Source organism: Aythya ferina, assembly GCF_964211825.1.
Source record: "Aythya ferina genome assembly, contig: HAP1_SCAFFOLD_103, whole genome shotgun sequence".
NCBI classification, from domain to species: domain Eukaryota; kingdom Metazoa; phylum Chordata; class Aves; order Anseriformes; family Anatidae; genus Aythya; species Aythya ferina.
The window spans coordinates 290096-307573 of NW_028181416.1; the positions used below are offsets into that span (position 1 = coordinate 290096).

At 42.8% G+C, this 17478-nt stretch overlaps 1 protein-coding gene and 1 long non-coding RNA gene across 2 annotated transcripts; both read left to right on the forward strand.

Annotated features, from left to right (window-relative positions):
- Positions 1 to 683: 683 nt before the first annotated feature.
- On the forward strand, positions 684 to 6610 carry LOC311428611 (ATPase family AAA domain-containing protein 2-like; the record flags this gene model as incomplete). Its single annotated transcript, XM_084539974.1, has 9 exons — positions 684 to 1402; positions 1841 to 1946; positions 2753 to 2875; positions 3105 to 3207; positions 3428 to 3543; positions 4492 to 4666; positions 5083 to 5128; positions 5504 to 5622; positions 6485 to 6610. Exons 1-9 carry the CDS (start codon positions 1396 to 1398, stop codon positions 6608 to 6610), a joined length of 921 nt encoding a protein of 306 aa, XP_084396100.1. The 5' UTR covers positions 684 to 1395.
- A 1262-nt stretch (positions 6611 to 7872) lies between these two features.
- On the forward strand, positions 7873 to 17355 carry LOC311428625. Its single transcript, XR_014687799.1, has 3 exons — positions 7873 to 8182; positions 16124 to 16250; positions 17247 to 17355. It is a non-coding gene; the product is annotated as an uncharacterized lncRNA (long non-coding RNA).
- Positions 17356 to 17478: the final 123 nt, after the last annotated feature.

The window sequence follows — 17478 nt, forward strand, 5'->3', positions numbered from 1 at the left end:
AGGGAAGTTCTTCAGAGGAAGAATGGCTGGGCCATGGACTAGTAAGGGAGAAGCAGAGTTGACTCCTTTGGAGGTTTAGTTAGGAAAACATTAGCTCAAAGTCTTAATAAGAGTAGCTTGAATACAAGGTGGGCGCCAGTCTAGAGGGAGAAGCTTGGTTAAAGTGTGTGGGTTTCTGGGAGCTGTGCAGTAGAGACTTGTAGAGAGGAATTTTAAATAGCACGTTGAATGGGAAATGAGCCCGGGGCAATTAATTGATGATCAAAATGCAAACTACAATTTTAAATCAGGAAAGAGCTAGACTATACTTTTATAATGAAAAATACGCCAGAAAGAGTGAGGAAAGTGTCAGTGTTGTTATAAAGGAAGTTACTGGAACAAAGGAAAGGGTTAGAGGAGCAATAAAGCAGAGAAATTCATGCTTTTGTGATAGAAGTGTTGGAACACCAAGGACTGGAGATGATAGTGATCACAAACTCATTTCCTGATCGCTCAGTTTTCCGTGTGCTGTCTGTATACCCCATGGCACCTACCTCGCATTCAGAAAGCAATGCAACCTTTGGGGTTAAAAAATAAAAACCAGAGAGGGCAGTGCTTTCCAAGAAAAAAAGATAAGTCCTTGTGGCAAACAGGTAGGTGAACGGAGTATGTACGTTCCTTCCTTGGTGTCCTGCTGTTAACGTGAGAGGATATTCACCAGAACCCAGTAGATGATTGCACTCTGGTTCTTGCGTTTTTTACCATCTTTCATGAAACAACTTCAGGTTACTTGACAGAAGCTAATGGCCTAAGCTTATGTGCATTTGGCATTGTTTTCTCATTGGTGAGCTTCAAGCCTGTGTCTGGCCCATTATTGCTCACAGAATTTGTGGCAGAGCTAGACTTGGACTTAGATTACTATGCTTAGTCTTAGCACTGCAGATTATTAAAACCCTTTCCATTAAATACTTTCTCAAACTAAGAAGTGACTTTCTGAAATAGCTGTTTTCAGAAGATCTGCATCTTAGCTAAGCAATATGACAGAATTTTGCCTGTTGTTAAACACTGAGGCTGACGACAAGTCCATCAGCAGTTTCAGAGAGCACAGAACAATGTCCAGATGCATGCTCATCTGCTAGGATTTGTGATTTCTGAAACGTGACTTGCATAAATTCATCTTAAGGTTTTGCAGGATCCAGTGTGTCATTAAAATAATGCTAATACTAAAACTTACAGGCATCTGTGTAATGCATTTTGGATTTCATATAATTTGCAAAAGTACTTAACGATTCGGTGTCATTTTGTGGTACAGTACAAACATCAAGAGGAAGTGAGAACAAAGAAAATGGTGGTGAAGATGTTCCAAGGCGTTACAATCTTCGACAGAGTAAACCTGTTGACCGCTACCAAGCTCCTATGGAAAGTAGGTTGAACGCACAGTTTCTCTTAAAACCTTATTTCTTGCACATAAGTGAGATAGAATTTTTGAATGCAAAGACGTGTTTGCGCACACAGTTCTATTTCAGTTCTGTACCTTCATTCTGCACATGAACTTCCCTGTTTTTATCAGACACGTGTGTCCTGTGCACATTGTATTTCTTTGCTGTTTGGCGTACTTAGTGCTATGTATCCTTGCTATAACAGTAATTAATCACACGTAATGGTCTTGCTCTTGTGATTTTCAGTTCACCTTTAAACAGGGCGTAGTTTTCCACTTGTACCATGCACTGATGAAAAGCAAAAACAGTTAAAAATTCTTCTGGAATTAGGGATGAGTGAAACACGTGGCATTTTCTTTTTCTTTTGATATCCTCCTCTCTTAAATGTATCTGTATCATTATTCTAAATTCTTTCCTTTCAGTAAGACAAAGAGATCGAGAGAGGACTAACTCGGGCCAGCCGTGTTCTGTCAGACAGAAAGAGTCACTTGAAAATGCTGGGTCACAAAAATATAGAAGACGTGCCAGGTTGGTGTATGGCTAGTGATAGCTCTTACTTATCCGTAGAGCTGTCAGTCTCTTTACTGCATAATGCTTCAAAGGGTTTTCAGTTTAGTGGTAATTACAGAGTAAGTTTATGATCGGTACTTTGGTAGTCTGAGGATAGAGAGGAAAGAACTATTTGGAGGGGAGGAGGTGGATACTTTTAAGTTGGTTTCTTCTTTAAATCCAATATTTGTGGGTCGCTGATAAGATGATTATGGAGATAGTGTCTGAGTTTCTGTAACTGAAATTCTTTGGTTCTGGAACTGAAGCCGGAATCCCCCCTTAAAAATCTTAGTCAGACTATTTAATCTTGAAGGATACAAAGGATTTTCTTAAAACCGAAAATAATTTTATTCGATTTAGAGGGAGAGGCTTTATGGAAGTTTTGTTAGATTTAAAAAAAAAAAAAAGTTATCACTCAAATACTGACTCTAGTTTCTGTTTGGAATCAACTAATGTTTCTATATGCAGTTAACCTTAAACAATAAAAGATCTAAATGAAATCATAAATTGCCTTAGTAATGATAAAGGCTTTTTGGATTCTGTAAGCAGTTAGTGCGTAGAGAATGCTGTTGATTGCCAGATATTTTGTTGAGCATTCTTGAAAGCAGACAGTTGTCACGAGGAAAATCATATCATGGCCTTTGAAATCAGATTCCTAAGGAGTACAGTGGACTGGAAAATAGATCTCAGAGGCAATTTTGAGATAGAATTCCCTTAATTTTTGGTGTTACTTAGTATCTGCTCTATTTTCTTTTTAACTTTCTGGTTTATATGCTTGCTTGCAGACGGAGACGTGCAGATGACATCAGTGATTCTACACCCTCTTGCTCATCTCCCTTGCTTAGCATGTGTGATACGGAGGAGGGTGGTGAGAGCAGTGAGGACGGCGAGAGCACATCTCCAAGAAGGTTGCTGTCGGTAGAGAATAGGGGAGGGATGAATCTCCTTCAAATGAATATTTAGCCATGTTTAAGTTTATCTAAATGTAACTGTGTAAGTTTATGTCAATTAATTAGGTCTTCTAATATATTAATTAATGTCTTCTACATTTGCTTGGCATTATTATGAAAAACAAAAATCTTCGAGCTGCATCTTAAAGAAAAAGAAGCCCTATAACTTCTCCTTAATTCAAATCAGGACTTTTCGAGTGAAACGTCAGAAACGGGACCTAAAGAGAGTTCAGAGGGATCAAAAGAAAGCTGGAGGAAGTCAGGGAGATGCAATGCAAATAGATAGTGCGGTAAGTGGTAAACTAATCATCGTGTCAGCGAGTGTTTCCAGTGATTCTGAAAGATCTCAGTGTGCCATCTACAACTACCTTTGTTGATGGTTTTCTCTAAAGCAACTTCAAAAATTGCCCAGAATGTTTGCATTGTGCTGAGATAATTTCTGATGAAACCTTGATCTAGGTTGCTGCTTTCTTTAACATACAAACTCTGTGGTGTTGAATTTCTCTTTAGATTGGATTTGAGAACGTGGGTGGTCTTTCGGAACACATCACAGCTTTGAAAGAGATGGTGATTTTTCCCGTCCTGTATCCAGAAGTTTTTCAGCAGTTCAATATTCAGCCCCCAAGGTAACTCATGACAGTGATAAATCGTAAGTCAGCTGTTTTCAGGAGAAAGTTCAATTAAGGTATCAATATGCTTCCATGCTTCAACATTTTTGGCAGCGGTGAACATTTGTTTTAGTAGTAGCAAAAAGTGGTTTCTTAAAAATGGATAAAATCCAGAATATTTGTAGGTTAAAAATATAAGCAATGTCTGAAAATTGTAAGTTTTACCATCTGGTGTTTTTAAAAAGTTGGGTTAGTTGGGTTGGAGTGGTTTTGTTCTCAGTTTTATGTACAAGTCAGCTTGATTAGTCTGTAAGCAAGAAGGGATTATCTAGTGTGGAAGTCAATTGTAATATGTTGCCTGGAAGCCCAGTTGTTTTTCCTGCCTACTTTTGCTTTCTTTTTTTTTTTTTTTTTTTTTTTTCTTCCTCTGAGTGCTAAGGCATCGCTTTTCCTCACTTGCCATCAGCAATAGATGGTCTGAGAGACCAAACCCAGTAACTTAATGCTTTTGAAAGGAGCATTAAATGCTTTACTATCAGATTCTGCATATTGTGAAAGCAAGAATATGCAGTTTATTGCTGCAGAATGAACTGGTGATTCACCATTCAGCCCATTCTCAGATTCTGTGCTGAAGTTTGCCCGTTTGGCTCCGGTTTGCTGTAATCACCCTGTTTGTCAGCAGTTTTGGAAGTGTCCTTCTGGGACAGTATGCTCTCTTTTGAAGTTTTTATACGTTTGAGTTACCTCCTTATTCATTTCTTTGGGTGAAAAAAATGAATTTTCTTGTGAAACGTTGTAAAAACGCGGAACTTCTATCTGTTCTGCCTCTACCCACACTTCAGCTATTACTGCTGTCTTGTACATGACGTGTTTTGGTTAGGAAAGACGAGTTTGTTCTAGAGACGATGGTTGTAGGAGGTACTCATCATGATGTTTTTTTTCCTATCTGGATCTTTTTTATTGCAGAGGTTGTCTATTTTATGGCCCCCCAGGAACAGGGGAAACACTAGTTGCTCGTGCACTTGCCAGTGAATATAGTCGAAGTGACAGGAAAATATCATTTTTTCTGAGAAATGCTTCGGACTGCATGAGAAAATACGTGGGGGAATCAGAACGCCAACTTCGTGTGTTATTTGAACAGGTAAGGTTGAAATGCACAGTGTATTCTGTCAGAGTTGAAACCATAATTTTCTGTGGTCAACGTTTTTAAGTAGCACTTGCTCTTTTTTTGTATTTTGTTATTTTTTTTTTTCCCCTGAAATGGAAATGCCAGTGTTTCTGCTGTGAATGTCAGCTGTAAGAACTACTGGACCGATTTGCTTCCTGTCACCCGGATACAGTGGGTTGACACAGACTGCTGTCTTCTGTTAGTCATGCCAGATACTCCAGTAGCTCTATCAGTAGAGGTCCCAGAGGCTAAAGTGAAAAATCTAGTTTAGATGACATTCCAACCATGATGTTTTTGTGCATTTTTCCTTTAAATAATGCTGTTTTACTCAGTGTTTTCCTGCTAGGCCTGTCAGATGCGACCTTCAATTATTTTCTTTGATGAGATAGATGGTCTCGCTCCTGTGCGCTCCAGTAAACAAGACCACATTCATAGGTATTACAGTTTTGCACCTACATAAAATCTGCTTGATCTTTGGGAAAAAAAAAAAAAAAAAGGACGATGACCTGTTTAATTTACTGTGAACATGTTAATTTATCCTGAAAACTTGTAACTCAATGCCAAAACAGGTGATTCTAAACGATAGTAGAAACCAATTTACTAAGCCTGATATCAGCATGTGGTCTGTGTTAACTTACCTATTTTTTATGTCTTAAAATGAGTCTTGTCCTTAAAAAGCTTGTCCTTTATGACTACTCATGGAAGAAAGTCATGTGGAATGTAACAAAATTTACTGAACCAGTAAGTAAAACTTATATTTTTCTATTTGTTCCATTGTTTCAACTCTTCTGACCCTTCTGGACGGCGTAGATAACAGAAGAGAGATCGTGGTAATTGGAGCTGCCAACAGACTGGATTGTATAGGTCCTACTTTACAAAGACCAGGACGCTTTGACAGAGAGTTCCTCTTCAACTTGCCAGATAAAGAGGTGAGAACTTAAATTCAACGTTAGTGCTACCATGGCAAAGTCCAACTTTATAGGAAAAAAAATTGACAACTTGAACGAAAGAGTGATACGTGGAGACACTGCGCTGTTCCATGGAGGGCAAATCTGGTACTGAATATATATGGTCAGGATGATACCACCAAGTAGTTAGTTCTATAATCAAACCTTTCATTCCCAAAGTTGTACCTGTTTGCTTAATTATTTAGTCCACTTGGGTGTTTTCATCATGAAGTTGTGTTTTTGGTCTCAATCCTTCCCTTATGAATGAATAGGGGATGTGTTTGCATTTGATTGTGCCCCTGCTCGGTGGTAGTAGTTTGAGTCATAATTCTTTTCTTCTTTATAGTAATTGTAGCAAGTGGAAGCATTGTGCCAGAAGTGCTTTCTGTGAATTTACTGACTGGAAAGCAAATGTGATGAAGTAATGAGACTGTCCCAATGAAAGCTTGCTAAGTTTTAGAGAAGTTTTTTGGACAGCAAAGAAATGCTTCTGGATAAAGTTTTCATTACAGTATTTTCCTCTGGGTCCTTAGGTCTTGTAGTTTGGAAACTTGTTATTGAAGCTATAAATGCCTTTTCTCACTGTAGGTTCCTAGAAAAAAGTGCAGTGTAACAAATAAGAAATATTCAATTTCCTGGTTGACAATGCAGAGTGTATATTAAATAACTGTAAAATACTTGAAAGTTGAGCAAGTAAGAAAAGCGTATTAATAGATGAGGGGTTTTGAGGGAGGACTGTTTTGTTTTTTGTTGTTTGTTTGTTTGCCTTTTGGTTTGTTTGTTTCTTGTTGGTATTTTTAAGGAAAACTTGGGACAAGCTAAAATGCAATGATTTTGCTTCCAGGCTAGAAAAGAAATTGTCAAGATTCATACTCGTGACTGGACCCCTCAGCCACCGGACATGTTGCTTGATGAACTAGCTGAGAAATGCATTGGTAAGACTGAAACAGAAACGGATTCTTGCTTGTGACCAAGTTGTAAAGAACCTTAGCTTGTACCAGGCAGTACCCATGCTCTTGTGCCTTGCTGCACAAGTAGTCAACGAGGCAGCTGGCACACCTTCATAGCAATCAGAGTGAGATGCTTTCATCTATTTACTCTTTATTGTCGTTCCTCTTGTTGTCTGAGAACATTAAATGGTTCTGGGGCATCTTCCTCAAGAGTATAGTTTTTGATGAGGAGTCTGCTTCAGCTGCATAAGCGCAGGATATCAGGCAGTGAGCAACATGAAACTTCCCTGCAGAGAGTGGTATAAATGGCTCAGGATTCAAATTAGGATTAAATAAAAAAATAGGATTTATTAGAAGAATATAAAAGAATAGAGGTAAGCAAACAGTGCTGGGTGCACTGAGAGTCTCCGCTCCACCAGGGCACACACCAGTTACATCAAGCAGCTGATTTTTATGCTCCTAGACTAATACATATTCATTACTACTTCCAAAAGAATTAGATTATTATAATTAGCCTCCGGGGTCCAGTCCCTCCTACTGGAGCATGCGCATCAGTCTCCTCTGGGGGTCTCTAGGGGTCTTTCATGCTGAAGGCTCGTAGTCTTCTTCTCCAAGTCCTTCCTGTTTGTACTCCTTTGGCACTGTACCAAGTTTATAGAACATTTTCTGCAGGTCTTGTCTGCCAGCCGTCCTTCAGCTTCTTTTTTCTTCCTCTTAATCTCTTGGCCCCCTGGCCAGATACCAAAGGTCTGCATAGTATCCCATAACAGTCACTAGTTGTTATCAGTTGTTACGAAACTCCCAGACATCAAACACAAACAGCTTTCTTATTGACACTTCACGAGTAATTAAAACATTCTTCCCCAGCCATTCACAGGGACAGTCACATCTATAGCAGTGTTAAGTTAATCTCGAAGAAGACAGGAAAAAAAAGGCTGTAACTGTTCGAAATAGAAGTCCGGAATAACAAAAGCAAACAGGTTCATAAATTTAAGGAGTATTTTCTGAAGACTTGATAAATTGACTAGAATGAGGGGGAGACTGGGACACACTGCATCTGTGGTTCAAGAATTAAATTGCCAGTGCAGGGCCCAGAGGCAGACAGGATTCAAACAGAATTGTTCTTTATGGACACGAAATGTTAAAACATTCCTCACAAGTGGTAGCACTTTGAATTCCCTGTTAAGCTGTTTGGTTTTGGCATTACAAATTCTTTAAATGTTGCATGTTGTAAACCTGGGCCTTGACTGATGTAACGTTTGATTTTTGTTTGTTAGGAGACTGTGGTGCAGATATCAAATCCCTCTGTACTGAAGCTGCGCTGTGCTCTCTACGCCGATGCTATCCTCAGATTTATGCAAGTAGGGAGAAGTTGCTACTAGACGTTAATTCTATTAAAATAAAAGCAAAGGACTTTTTCATGGCTATGAAGAAGGTTGTTCCAGCTTCAAACAGGATCGAGACTTCGCCCGTACAAGCACTCTCACCCATTTTCAAGCCACTTTTTCAAAGATCAGTAGAGAATATTTTACAAGTTGTGCAGAAGATCTTCCCGCATGCACAGCTTGCACTAAAGGAGGACCGACAGCAAGGTATAACCACAGCATCCACTTCTTTATAATTCTGCTAAAGCAAAAACTTGTGGTTTGTGCAATCAACTTAAACCTTTCAGACATAATGGTGGTAGAATTTTATTATTTGCATGTGCGTGTCTTTCTTTTGGGCAAGTCTGGAATATAACGCATAGGTTTTATTGTGGATTCGAAACTGAAATGCCAAATGGAAGCTCTGAATGACTCAATACACAGTAAAGGACGATGCGTTCTCTACTGAAGCATCCTGCTTCTGAGGGCAGCTAAGATAATTAGCATTTGTAGAGGTTGACTTGAGGTTTGAAGTATAAGGCACCTATTTTTCTTTAAAAAATCAAAACTCAGATCTTTGGAGGGGAAGCATTTCTAGGTCAATGTTTCTAATTCCTTTCTGAAGAATGTCAGGACCAGGATACAAGTATACCTGGTCTAAGCTAAATATTGTTTTAGCTATCATCATTTTTAACCAGTCTCCTAATTTAAATGTTTGTGGATCGTACTATACACGTGCACGTGAGATCAATTAGCATTGATACTTACTAGATGAATGGAATTCTGTGGCCATCACATCCTTTATCCCCGTGCTTTCATTGTGGGAACCTCCTCCAGAAAGAAATGGTCTTGTTTGTTGTTGTTTTTTTTTTTTTTTTTAAGCTATTTAGCAACTGCAGAAATTGTTCGTAATCTCCTTTATTCTAAGGGGGAGAAAAAAATCACCAAGAGTAGCGTACCTTACACGTACACATCAGTGGGATTTAGTACAGCTTTGTAGGGCCTTGTGCCATCTCCTTAGATCTGTGGTGGGATGAACTCTAGGAAATAACTTTCAGTGTGTGCTCTCAAATGAAGAAAGGGTTTTGGCACTTATTTAGAAGCTGTATTAATGGAAGAGTGTCCTGGTTTCAGTTAGCACAGAATTAATTTTCTTCCTAGTAGCTGGTGGAATGCTGTGTTTTGGCTTAGAATGAGAAGAGTGCTGATAACACCCCGATGCTTTAATTGTTGCAGAGCAGTGCTTATACTAAGCCAAGGACATCTCAGCCTTTGCTCTGTCCTGCCAACGGGCAGGCTGGGGGGTGCAGTAAGAGCTGGGAGGGGACAGACCCAGGACAGGTGACCCAAACTGGCCAAAGGGGTATTCCATACCATCTGACGTCATGCTAAACAATATATAGGTGGCTAGCCGGGGGGAGGGGGCCGGACTGCTCGGGGTTAAGCTGGGCATCGGTCAGCGGGTGGTGAGCATTTGCATTGTGCATCACTTGTTTGTACATATTATTAGTAGTAGTACTATTATCATCATTGTATTATTATTATTATTATTATTATTATTATTATTATTATTATTATTATTTTCCTGTCTTATTAAACTGTCTTTATCTCAACTCACGGGCTTCACTTTCCATTTCTCTCCCCCGTCCCAGAGAGGGAGGGGGGAGGGTGAGCGAACGGCTGCGTGGTATTTAGCTGCCAGCCGGGTTAAACCACGACAGTCTTTTTGGCGCCCAACGTGGGGCTCGAAAGGTTGAGATAACGGCAGATCTGACCAGAGTGTGTTAAAATAAAATTGGTATAAGTATTAGACCTGCTTAATAGTCACTTGTCATAATGCTGATTGCTTTAATCTCAACTGTGCTGCGCCTGTTTTCCAAATTGAGTATTATAGCACGTTATTTTCCGTATGTGCTCTCTGTCATGTTGTTTATCCTCTCCGGGCCCTGGTTTCAGACCATTATGGTACTGTGTGTTGTATCAGTGGCTTATGAGATGATGAAATATCTGGCCATGACTCTAACCTGGTATTTGTACTCAGTAACATCTTCGATTCTGTACTTTGGAAACTGTATTTTGGAAACTATTAGCAATTGTATCTGTTGCCTTTTTTCATTAGGGAGTCAATCTGTGGAGGGGAAAGGGGAAGATAATTTTTCTTACGTGATCACTCTCCCTTTCTCCTTCACCACCCCTGTACCCTCCTTGATCACTCTCCCTTCCTCCTTCACCACCCTCTTATCCTCCGAGTTTATTACAATAGCTCTCCAAGATATTGAATATTTCTGGAATACTCAGAATACCATAGTCTTGTTGTTCTGCCTCATGAATGCACTTCAGATTCTGCTTAAAGTTAAACAACTACTTATGAAGCTCATCCGGAGATCTGCCCGGAGGCAGTATAGTTGTGGGTGGCAGGGAGTATGGGTGGATATGGGCAGGCATCTAGAGCAGTTGGCACCCCCAGTGTGTTGGAAATTCACCCCTGAACAATGGCAAAATCCTCAAAAACTGGCAGAATGCTTGAAAAAAAGGTGTAATGATTCTGGCAGTTCCAAAGTAACACAAATCATTGTAACGTGCTGGGGCCTGGCTCATGCCTATCGAGCTGCCATTGATACTGCTGTCAACTTAGTGACAGACCCTGCGGCCACTCCAAACCCTGTGACAGATCCAACGGCCACTGTGACCCCTACGGTGGATTCTGCAGCTGCTCCAGTCCCAGCTCCTGAAGCCGCTCCAGCTCCAGCTCCTACTGCTGCTCCAGTCCCAGCTCCTGCAACTGCTCCAGCTCCAGCTCCAGCTCCTGTAGCCGCTACAGCTCCGGTTCCTGCAACTGCTCCAGCTCCTGTAGCCGCTCCAGCTCCTGTGGCCGTGTCAGAGAAACGAGCTGTAGCAGTGCAAGTTGACCCTGCAGAGGGCATTCCAACCCCTGTGGCAGACCCTGTAACAAAGTCAGAGAAACGAGCAGTAGCAGTGCAAGCTGCCCCTGTAGAGAAGGTGAAAATATGGTATAGAAATTCAAGTCGTTTAGAACGCAGAGAGTCTTCTGCCAATCCAGGTAAGGCTTCTGCCAAAACTAAGTATAGAGATGACGAAGATGATGACGACGCTGGGCCGTCAAGGATTCAGGAGGAGGAAGATGAGGATGCCGAAAGAGCAACAGTAACTACCCGAAGCCTAAACGAGCGCGAGCTACGAGATGTGCGAAAAGATTTTGGTCGCTGTATAGGTGAGCAGCTTGTCACCTGGCTGCTCCGGTGCTGGGACTCTGGAGCCAATTGTGTGGAATTAGACGGCAGGGAAGCCAAGCGGCTGGGATCCCTTGCTCGAGACGCCGGCATTGACAAAGCAATTGCAGATGGAGCACGACCCACCAGCCTCTGGAGGCGTCTCCTCTCAGCTGTGAGGGAAAGGTATCCCTTCAAGGAAGATATTTTATGTCTACCAGGCAAGTGGACCACTATGGAGAAGGGAATCCAGTACCTGAGGGAATTAGCCGTACGGGAAGTGATTTATGAGGATCCAGACCTCAAACAAACATCCACAGATCCAGATGAAGTCAAGTGTACACGACCCATGTGGCGGAAGTTTGTACGGAGTGCACCATCATCATATGCCAGCTCATTGGCAATAATGGCCTGGAAAGAGGATGAGGAACCCACAGTGGGTGAAGCGGCTAAACAACTCCGGCAGTACGAAGAAAGTCTCTCCTCTTCCTTACAGGCCTGTGTCTCAGCTGTGGAGAAACTTTCTGAAAAGGTTCACCAACTTGAAGAGAATCTATTGTCCTCCCCACCTGAACCAACCAGTGCCCACCGACCAAAGGAGAACACTTGGGAGAAACTTTCTGAAAAGGTTCACCAACTTGAAGAGAGATTATTCTCCTTCGCACCTGTACAAAGCAGTGTCTCAGCTGTCAGGGGTAGGCGTTCACCCACACAAGGAAGACGATATGGTGGGTACTCACCCCGTGCCACCCTGTGGTTTTACTTACGAGACCATGGAGAGGACATGAGAAAGTGGGATGGAAAATCTACCGCGACCCTAGAGCCACAGGTACGTGAGTTGCAAAAGAAAACAATCAGGAAAAAGGGATTCTCCGAAAAGTTTGCTGCTCCAACTTCCAGCAGACAGTCCTTCAAACACAGAAACGAGGAAGATTCTGACCAGGATTAGGGGGGCCCTGCCTCCAGCCAGGGGGAGGAAAGGGACAATCGAGTTTATTGGACTGTGTGGATTCGATGGCCTGGCACATCACGCGCACAGAAGTATAAGGCTTTAGTAGACACCGGTGCACAATGTACTATAATGCCATCGAGCTATAAAGGACCAGAGCCCATCTATATTTGTGGAGTGACAGGGGGATCTCAGCAGTTGACTGTATTGGAGGCTGAAGTGAGTCTGACTGGGAATGAGTGGGAGAAGCACCGCATTGTGACTGGTCCGGATGCTCCATGTATCCTTGGCATAGACTATCTTAGAAGAGGATACTGCAAGGACCCAAAAGGGTTCCGGTGGGCTTTTGGTATTGCTGCCTTAGAGACAGAGGGCATTAAACAATTATCTACCTTGCCTGGTCTCTCAGAGGACCCCTCTGTTGTGGGGTTGCTGAGGGTCGAAGAACAGCAAGTGCCAGTTGCTACCACAACTGTGCACCGGCGGCAATATCGCACCAACCGAGACTCCCTGATTCCCATCCATAAGCTAATTCGTCAATTGGAGAGCCAAGGAGTGATCAGCAAGACTCATTCACCTTTCAATAGTCCCATATGGCCAGTGCGAAAGTCTAATGGCGAGTGGAGACTAACAGTGGACTATCGCGGCCTGAACAAAGTCACGCCACCACTGAGTGCTGCAGTGCCGGACATGCTGGAACTTCAGTATGAACTTGAATCGAAGGCAGCCAAGTGGTACGCCACAATTGATATCGCTAATGCATTTTTCTCCATCCCTCTAGCAGCAGAGTGCAGGCCACAATTTGCCTTCACTTGGAGGGGAGTCCAATATACTTGGAATAGGCTGCCCCAGGGGTGGAAACACAGCCCTACCATTTGCCATGGGCTGATCCAGTCTGCACTAGAGCAGGGGGAAGCTCCTGAACACCTGCAGTACATCGATGACATTATTGTGTGGGGTGACACAGCAGAGGAAGTTTTCGAGAAAGGGAAGAAAATAGTCCAAATCCTTCTGAAAGCCGGTTTTGCCATAAAACAAAATAAAGTCAAAGGACCTGCACGGGAGATCCAGTTTTTAGGAATAAAATGGCAAGATGGACGTCATCAAATCCCAATGGATGTGATCAACAAAATAACAGCTATGTCTCCACCAACTAACAAAAAAGAAACACAGACTTTCCTAGGTGTTGTGGGGTTTTGGAGAATGCACATCCCAAATTACAGTCTGATTGTAAACCCACTCTACCAAGTAACTCGTAAGAAGAATGAGTTTGAATGGGGCCCTGAACAACGACAAGCCTTTGAACAAATCAAGCAGGAAATAGTCCATGCAGTAGCCCTTGGGCCAGTTCGAACAGGACCAGATGTAAAGAATGTGCTCTACACTGCAGCCGGGGAGAACGGCCCCACCTGGAGCCTCTGGCAGAAAGAACCTGGGGAAACTCGAGGTCGGCCTCTGGGGTTTTGGAGTCGGGGATACAGAGGATCTGAGGCCCGCTATACTCCAACTGAAAAGGAGATATTGGCAGCATATGAAGGAGTTCGATCTGCTTCGGAGGTGGTCGGTACTGAAGCGCAGCTCCTCCTAGCACCCCGATTACCGGTACTAGGCTGGATGTTCAAGGGAAGGGTCCCCTCTACGCATCATGCAACTGATGCTACATGGAGCAAGTGGGTTGCACTGATTACTCAGCGGGCTCGAATAGGAAACCCCAGTCGCCCAGGAATATTGGAAGTGATCATGGACTGGCCAGAAGGCAAATACTTTGGGATATCATCAGAGGAGGAGGTGGGTCGTGCTGAAGAAGCCCCACTGTACAACCAGTTGCCAGAGAATGAAAAGAAATATGCCCTGTTCACTGATGGGTCCTGTCGTATTGTGGGGAAGCATCGGAGATGGAAGGCTGCTGTATGGAGTCCTACGCGGCGAGTTGCAGAAGCTGCTGAGGGAGAAGGTGAATCGAGTCAGTTTGCAGAAGTGAAAGCCATTCAGCTGGCTTTAGACATTGCTGAACGAGAAAAATGGCCAGTTCTCTATCTCTACACCGATTCATGGATGGTAGCAAATGCCCTGTGGGGATGGTTACAGCAATGGAAGCAAAACAACTGGCAGCGTAGGGGCAAACCTATCTGGGCTGCTGCATTGTGGCAAGATATTGCTGCTCGGGTAGAGAACCTGGCTGTGAAAGTACGCCACGTAGATGCTCATGTGCCCAAGAATCGGGCTACTGAAGAACATCAAAACAACCAGCAGGTGGATCAGGCTGCTAAGATTGAAGTAGCTCAGGTGGACCTGGATTGGCAGCATAAAGGTGAATTATTTATAGCCCGATGGGCCCATGACACCTCAGGCCATCAAGGTAGAGATGCAACATACAGATGGGCTCGTGATCGAGGGGTGGACTTGACCATGGACGCTATAGCACAGGTTATTCATGACTGTGAAACATGTGCTGCAATCAAGCAAGCCAAACGGTCAAAGCCTCTTTGGTATGGAGGACGATGGCTGAAATATAAATATGGAGAGGCCTGGCAGATTGATTACATCACACTCCCTCAAACTCGCAATGGCAAGCGCCACGTACTTACAATGGTGGAAGCAACCACCGGATGGCTGGAAACATATCCTGTGCCTCATGCTACCGCCCGGAACACCATCCTGGGCCTTGAAAAGCAAGTCCTATGGCGACATGGCACCCCAGAAAGAATAGAATCAGACAATGGGACTCACTTCCGAAACAACCTTATAGACACTTGGGCCAAAGAACATGGTATTGAATGGGTGTATCACATCCCCTATCATGCACCAGCCTCCGGGAAAGTTGAACGATACAATGGCCTGTTAAAGACTACCTTGAAAGCAATGGGCGCTGGGACGTTCAAAAACTGGGATACGCATTTGGCAAAGGCCACCTGGTTAGTCAATACTAGGGGATCTACCAACCGAGCTGGACCTGCCCAATCAAACCTGTTACGTACTGTAGATGGGGATAAAGTTCCTGTAGTGCATGTAAAAAATATGCTGGGTAAAACAGTCTGGGCTACTCCTGCCTCAGGAAAAGGCAAACCTATTCGTGGAATTGTTTTCGCTCAGGGACCTGGATATACTTGGTGGGTGATGCAAAAGAACGGAGAGGTCCGGTGTGTACCTCAAGGAGATTTAATACTGGGTGAGAATAGCCCATGAACTGAATTGCACCATGTTAAATAGTATATTATACTGTATGTTATCACTACCATGATTACTATAGGTGACTAATTAGAATGTATGGAAAAGAGTGTAACCTGAGCATGACATAAATGGTATGGAATAAGGGGTGGATAGATGTCCTGGTTTCAGTTAGCACAGAATTAATTTTCTTCCTAGTAGCTGGTGGAATGCTGTGTTTTGGCTTAGAATGAGAAGAGTGCTGATAACACCCCGATGCTTTAATTGTTGCAGAGCAGTGCTTATACTAAGCCAAGGACATCTCAGCCTTTGCTCTGTCCTGCCAACGGGCAGGCTGGGGGGTGCAGTAAGAGCTGGGAGGGGACAGACCCAGGACAGGTGACCCAAACTGGCCAAAGGGGTATTCCATACCATCTGACGTCATGCTAAACAATATATAGGTGGCTAGCCGGGGGGAGGGGGCCGGACTGCTCGGGGTTAAGCTGGGCATCGGTCAGCGGGTGGTGAGCAATTGCATTGTGCATCACTTGTTTGTACATATTATTAGTAGTAGTACTATTATCATCATTGTATTATTATTATTATTATTATTATTATTATTATTATTATTATTATTATTATTATTATTTTCCTGTCTTATTAAACTGTCTTTATCTCAACTCACGGGCTTCACTTTCCATTTCTCTCCCCCGTCCCAGAGAGGGAGGGGGGAGGGTGAGCGAACGGCTGCGTGGTATTTAGCTGCCAGCCGGGTTAAACCACGACAAAGAGAAAGAGACAAAGGCTATTCAGGAAAGTTAACAAACCTCTTTTGCCTTTCAGAGCATTTCAATCCTATTTTACAAGATGATATGTTTGACAGTGATGACGATGCATCCTTGGTTTCTGGAGATGAATTAAAAGATGGAATGCCTGACGGACCAGAGAAAAAATGCCTCTGTTTCAGCAGGTAAAGAAAGATAGATCCCTGTTACATTTAAATTCTCAGGTCTGCTGAGTCTTTGTAAACAGTTCCAGCTGTTAAAAGTGCGAGGGGTGGTAGAGGAAGGGGCAACATCAAGTTTGTGTGTTGAAGGGGTGCTTGGTATTCACAACAAGAAAGGGTGGAGGGACTAAAGTTATAATGAAGTTGCTCTGAATGACCAAATTGAAAAGCCCAGGCTTCTCTTCGTAAGCCAAAGTGATCCGTAGACTACCAGAACACGTTGACTTAATCCATGGCATTCTTTGAAAGACTCAAGACCACATAAATGTGCAGTCTGTCCTTTTAGCTAAAAATATCCCAACTTTATGGGTTTGTGTTGCCACCTTTTGCCCTTCTGTTTTCCAGGATTGTTAAACCAGTAGTGAATTATGTAGCAGAAAGAAAACAGAGAAAGGGCTTGTTAAAACACCTTGAGAAAAAATTGAATGGTGTCTTTATTTGTTAAGCCACCAAGTTGTGTTAATCTTGTGATATTTTAGTGTGGAAGTCATGCAAGCCCACAGTTGGAAAGTTAGATCATGTTGTCACAGCTGGATCAGTTATTTTTCTCCGTTTCTATTGCTGTGCTGTCCAGAAGATTTTCTGTGCTTTAGAGCAAGGCTAAGTCTCTAGCATCTTTGATTTAAGCCAGCAGAGGTACAGCCTGATTGTAGTGGGGAAACAAATGCTCCTCACCAATTTATTTCCTAGTAGTAAAGCAAGATTGCAGGGATATTAATTTGCAGTCTTGGTTTAGTAAAGAATAGGAAACACAAGGGAAGAAGATGAAACAAAGGGAAGAAGGTGAAACAATTGGAATGACTGAATAGCTTAACTGGAAATCTTACATGTATTTAATGTAGCGCTGCCATTTGGATTATTTGGGGAGGGAAAAGAAAGTCTATAGGAAAATTACTTGGAACATCTGTGTGTCTATTCAGCACCTCATCTATAAACTTGTTTTCTTAACTCTTGTTCTAGGAGTGCTTTCTGTGAACCAACATCATGCCAGCCCCGTCTGCTAATAGTAGGAAAATAAGGGTACGGCCAGGTTTCTTACGTGGCACCCGCGGTGTTGTACGCTTTGGAGAAGTTTCCCGTTCACACCCTGGACCTTTCTGTTCTGCTTACAAACGTTGCACCGCCAGAAGAAATCTGCGGACAGGTACCTTTTTTTCTTTTTCTTCTCATCGGATTCACTGACTGTATGTAA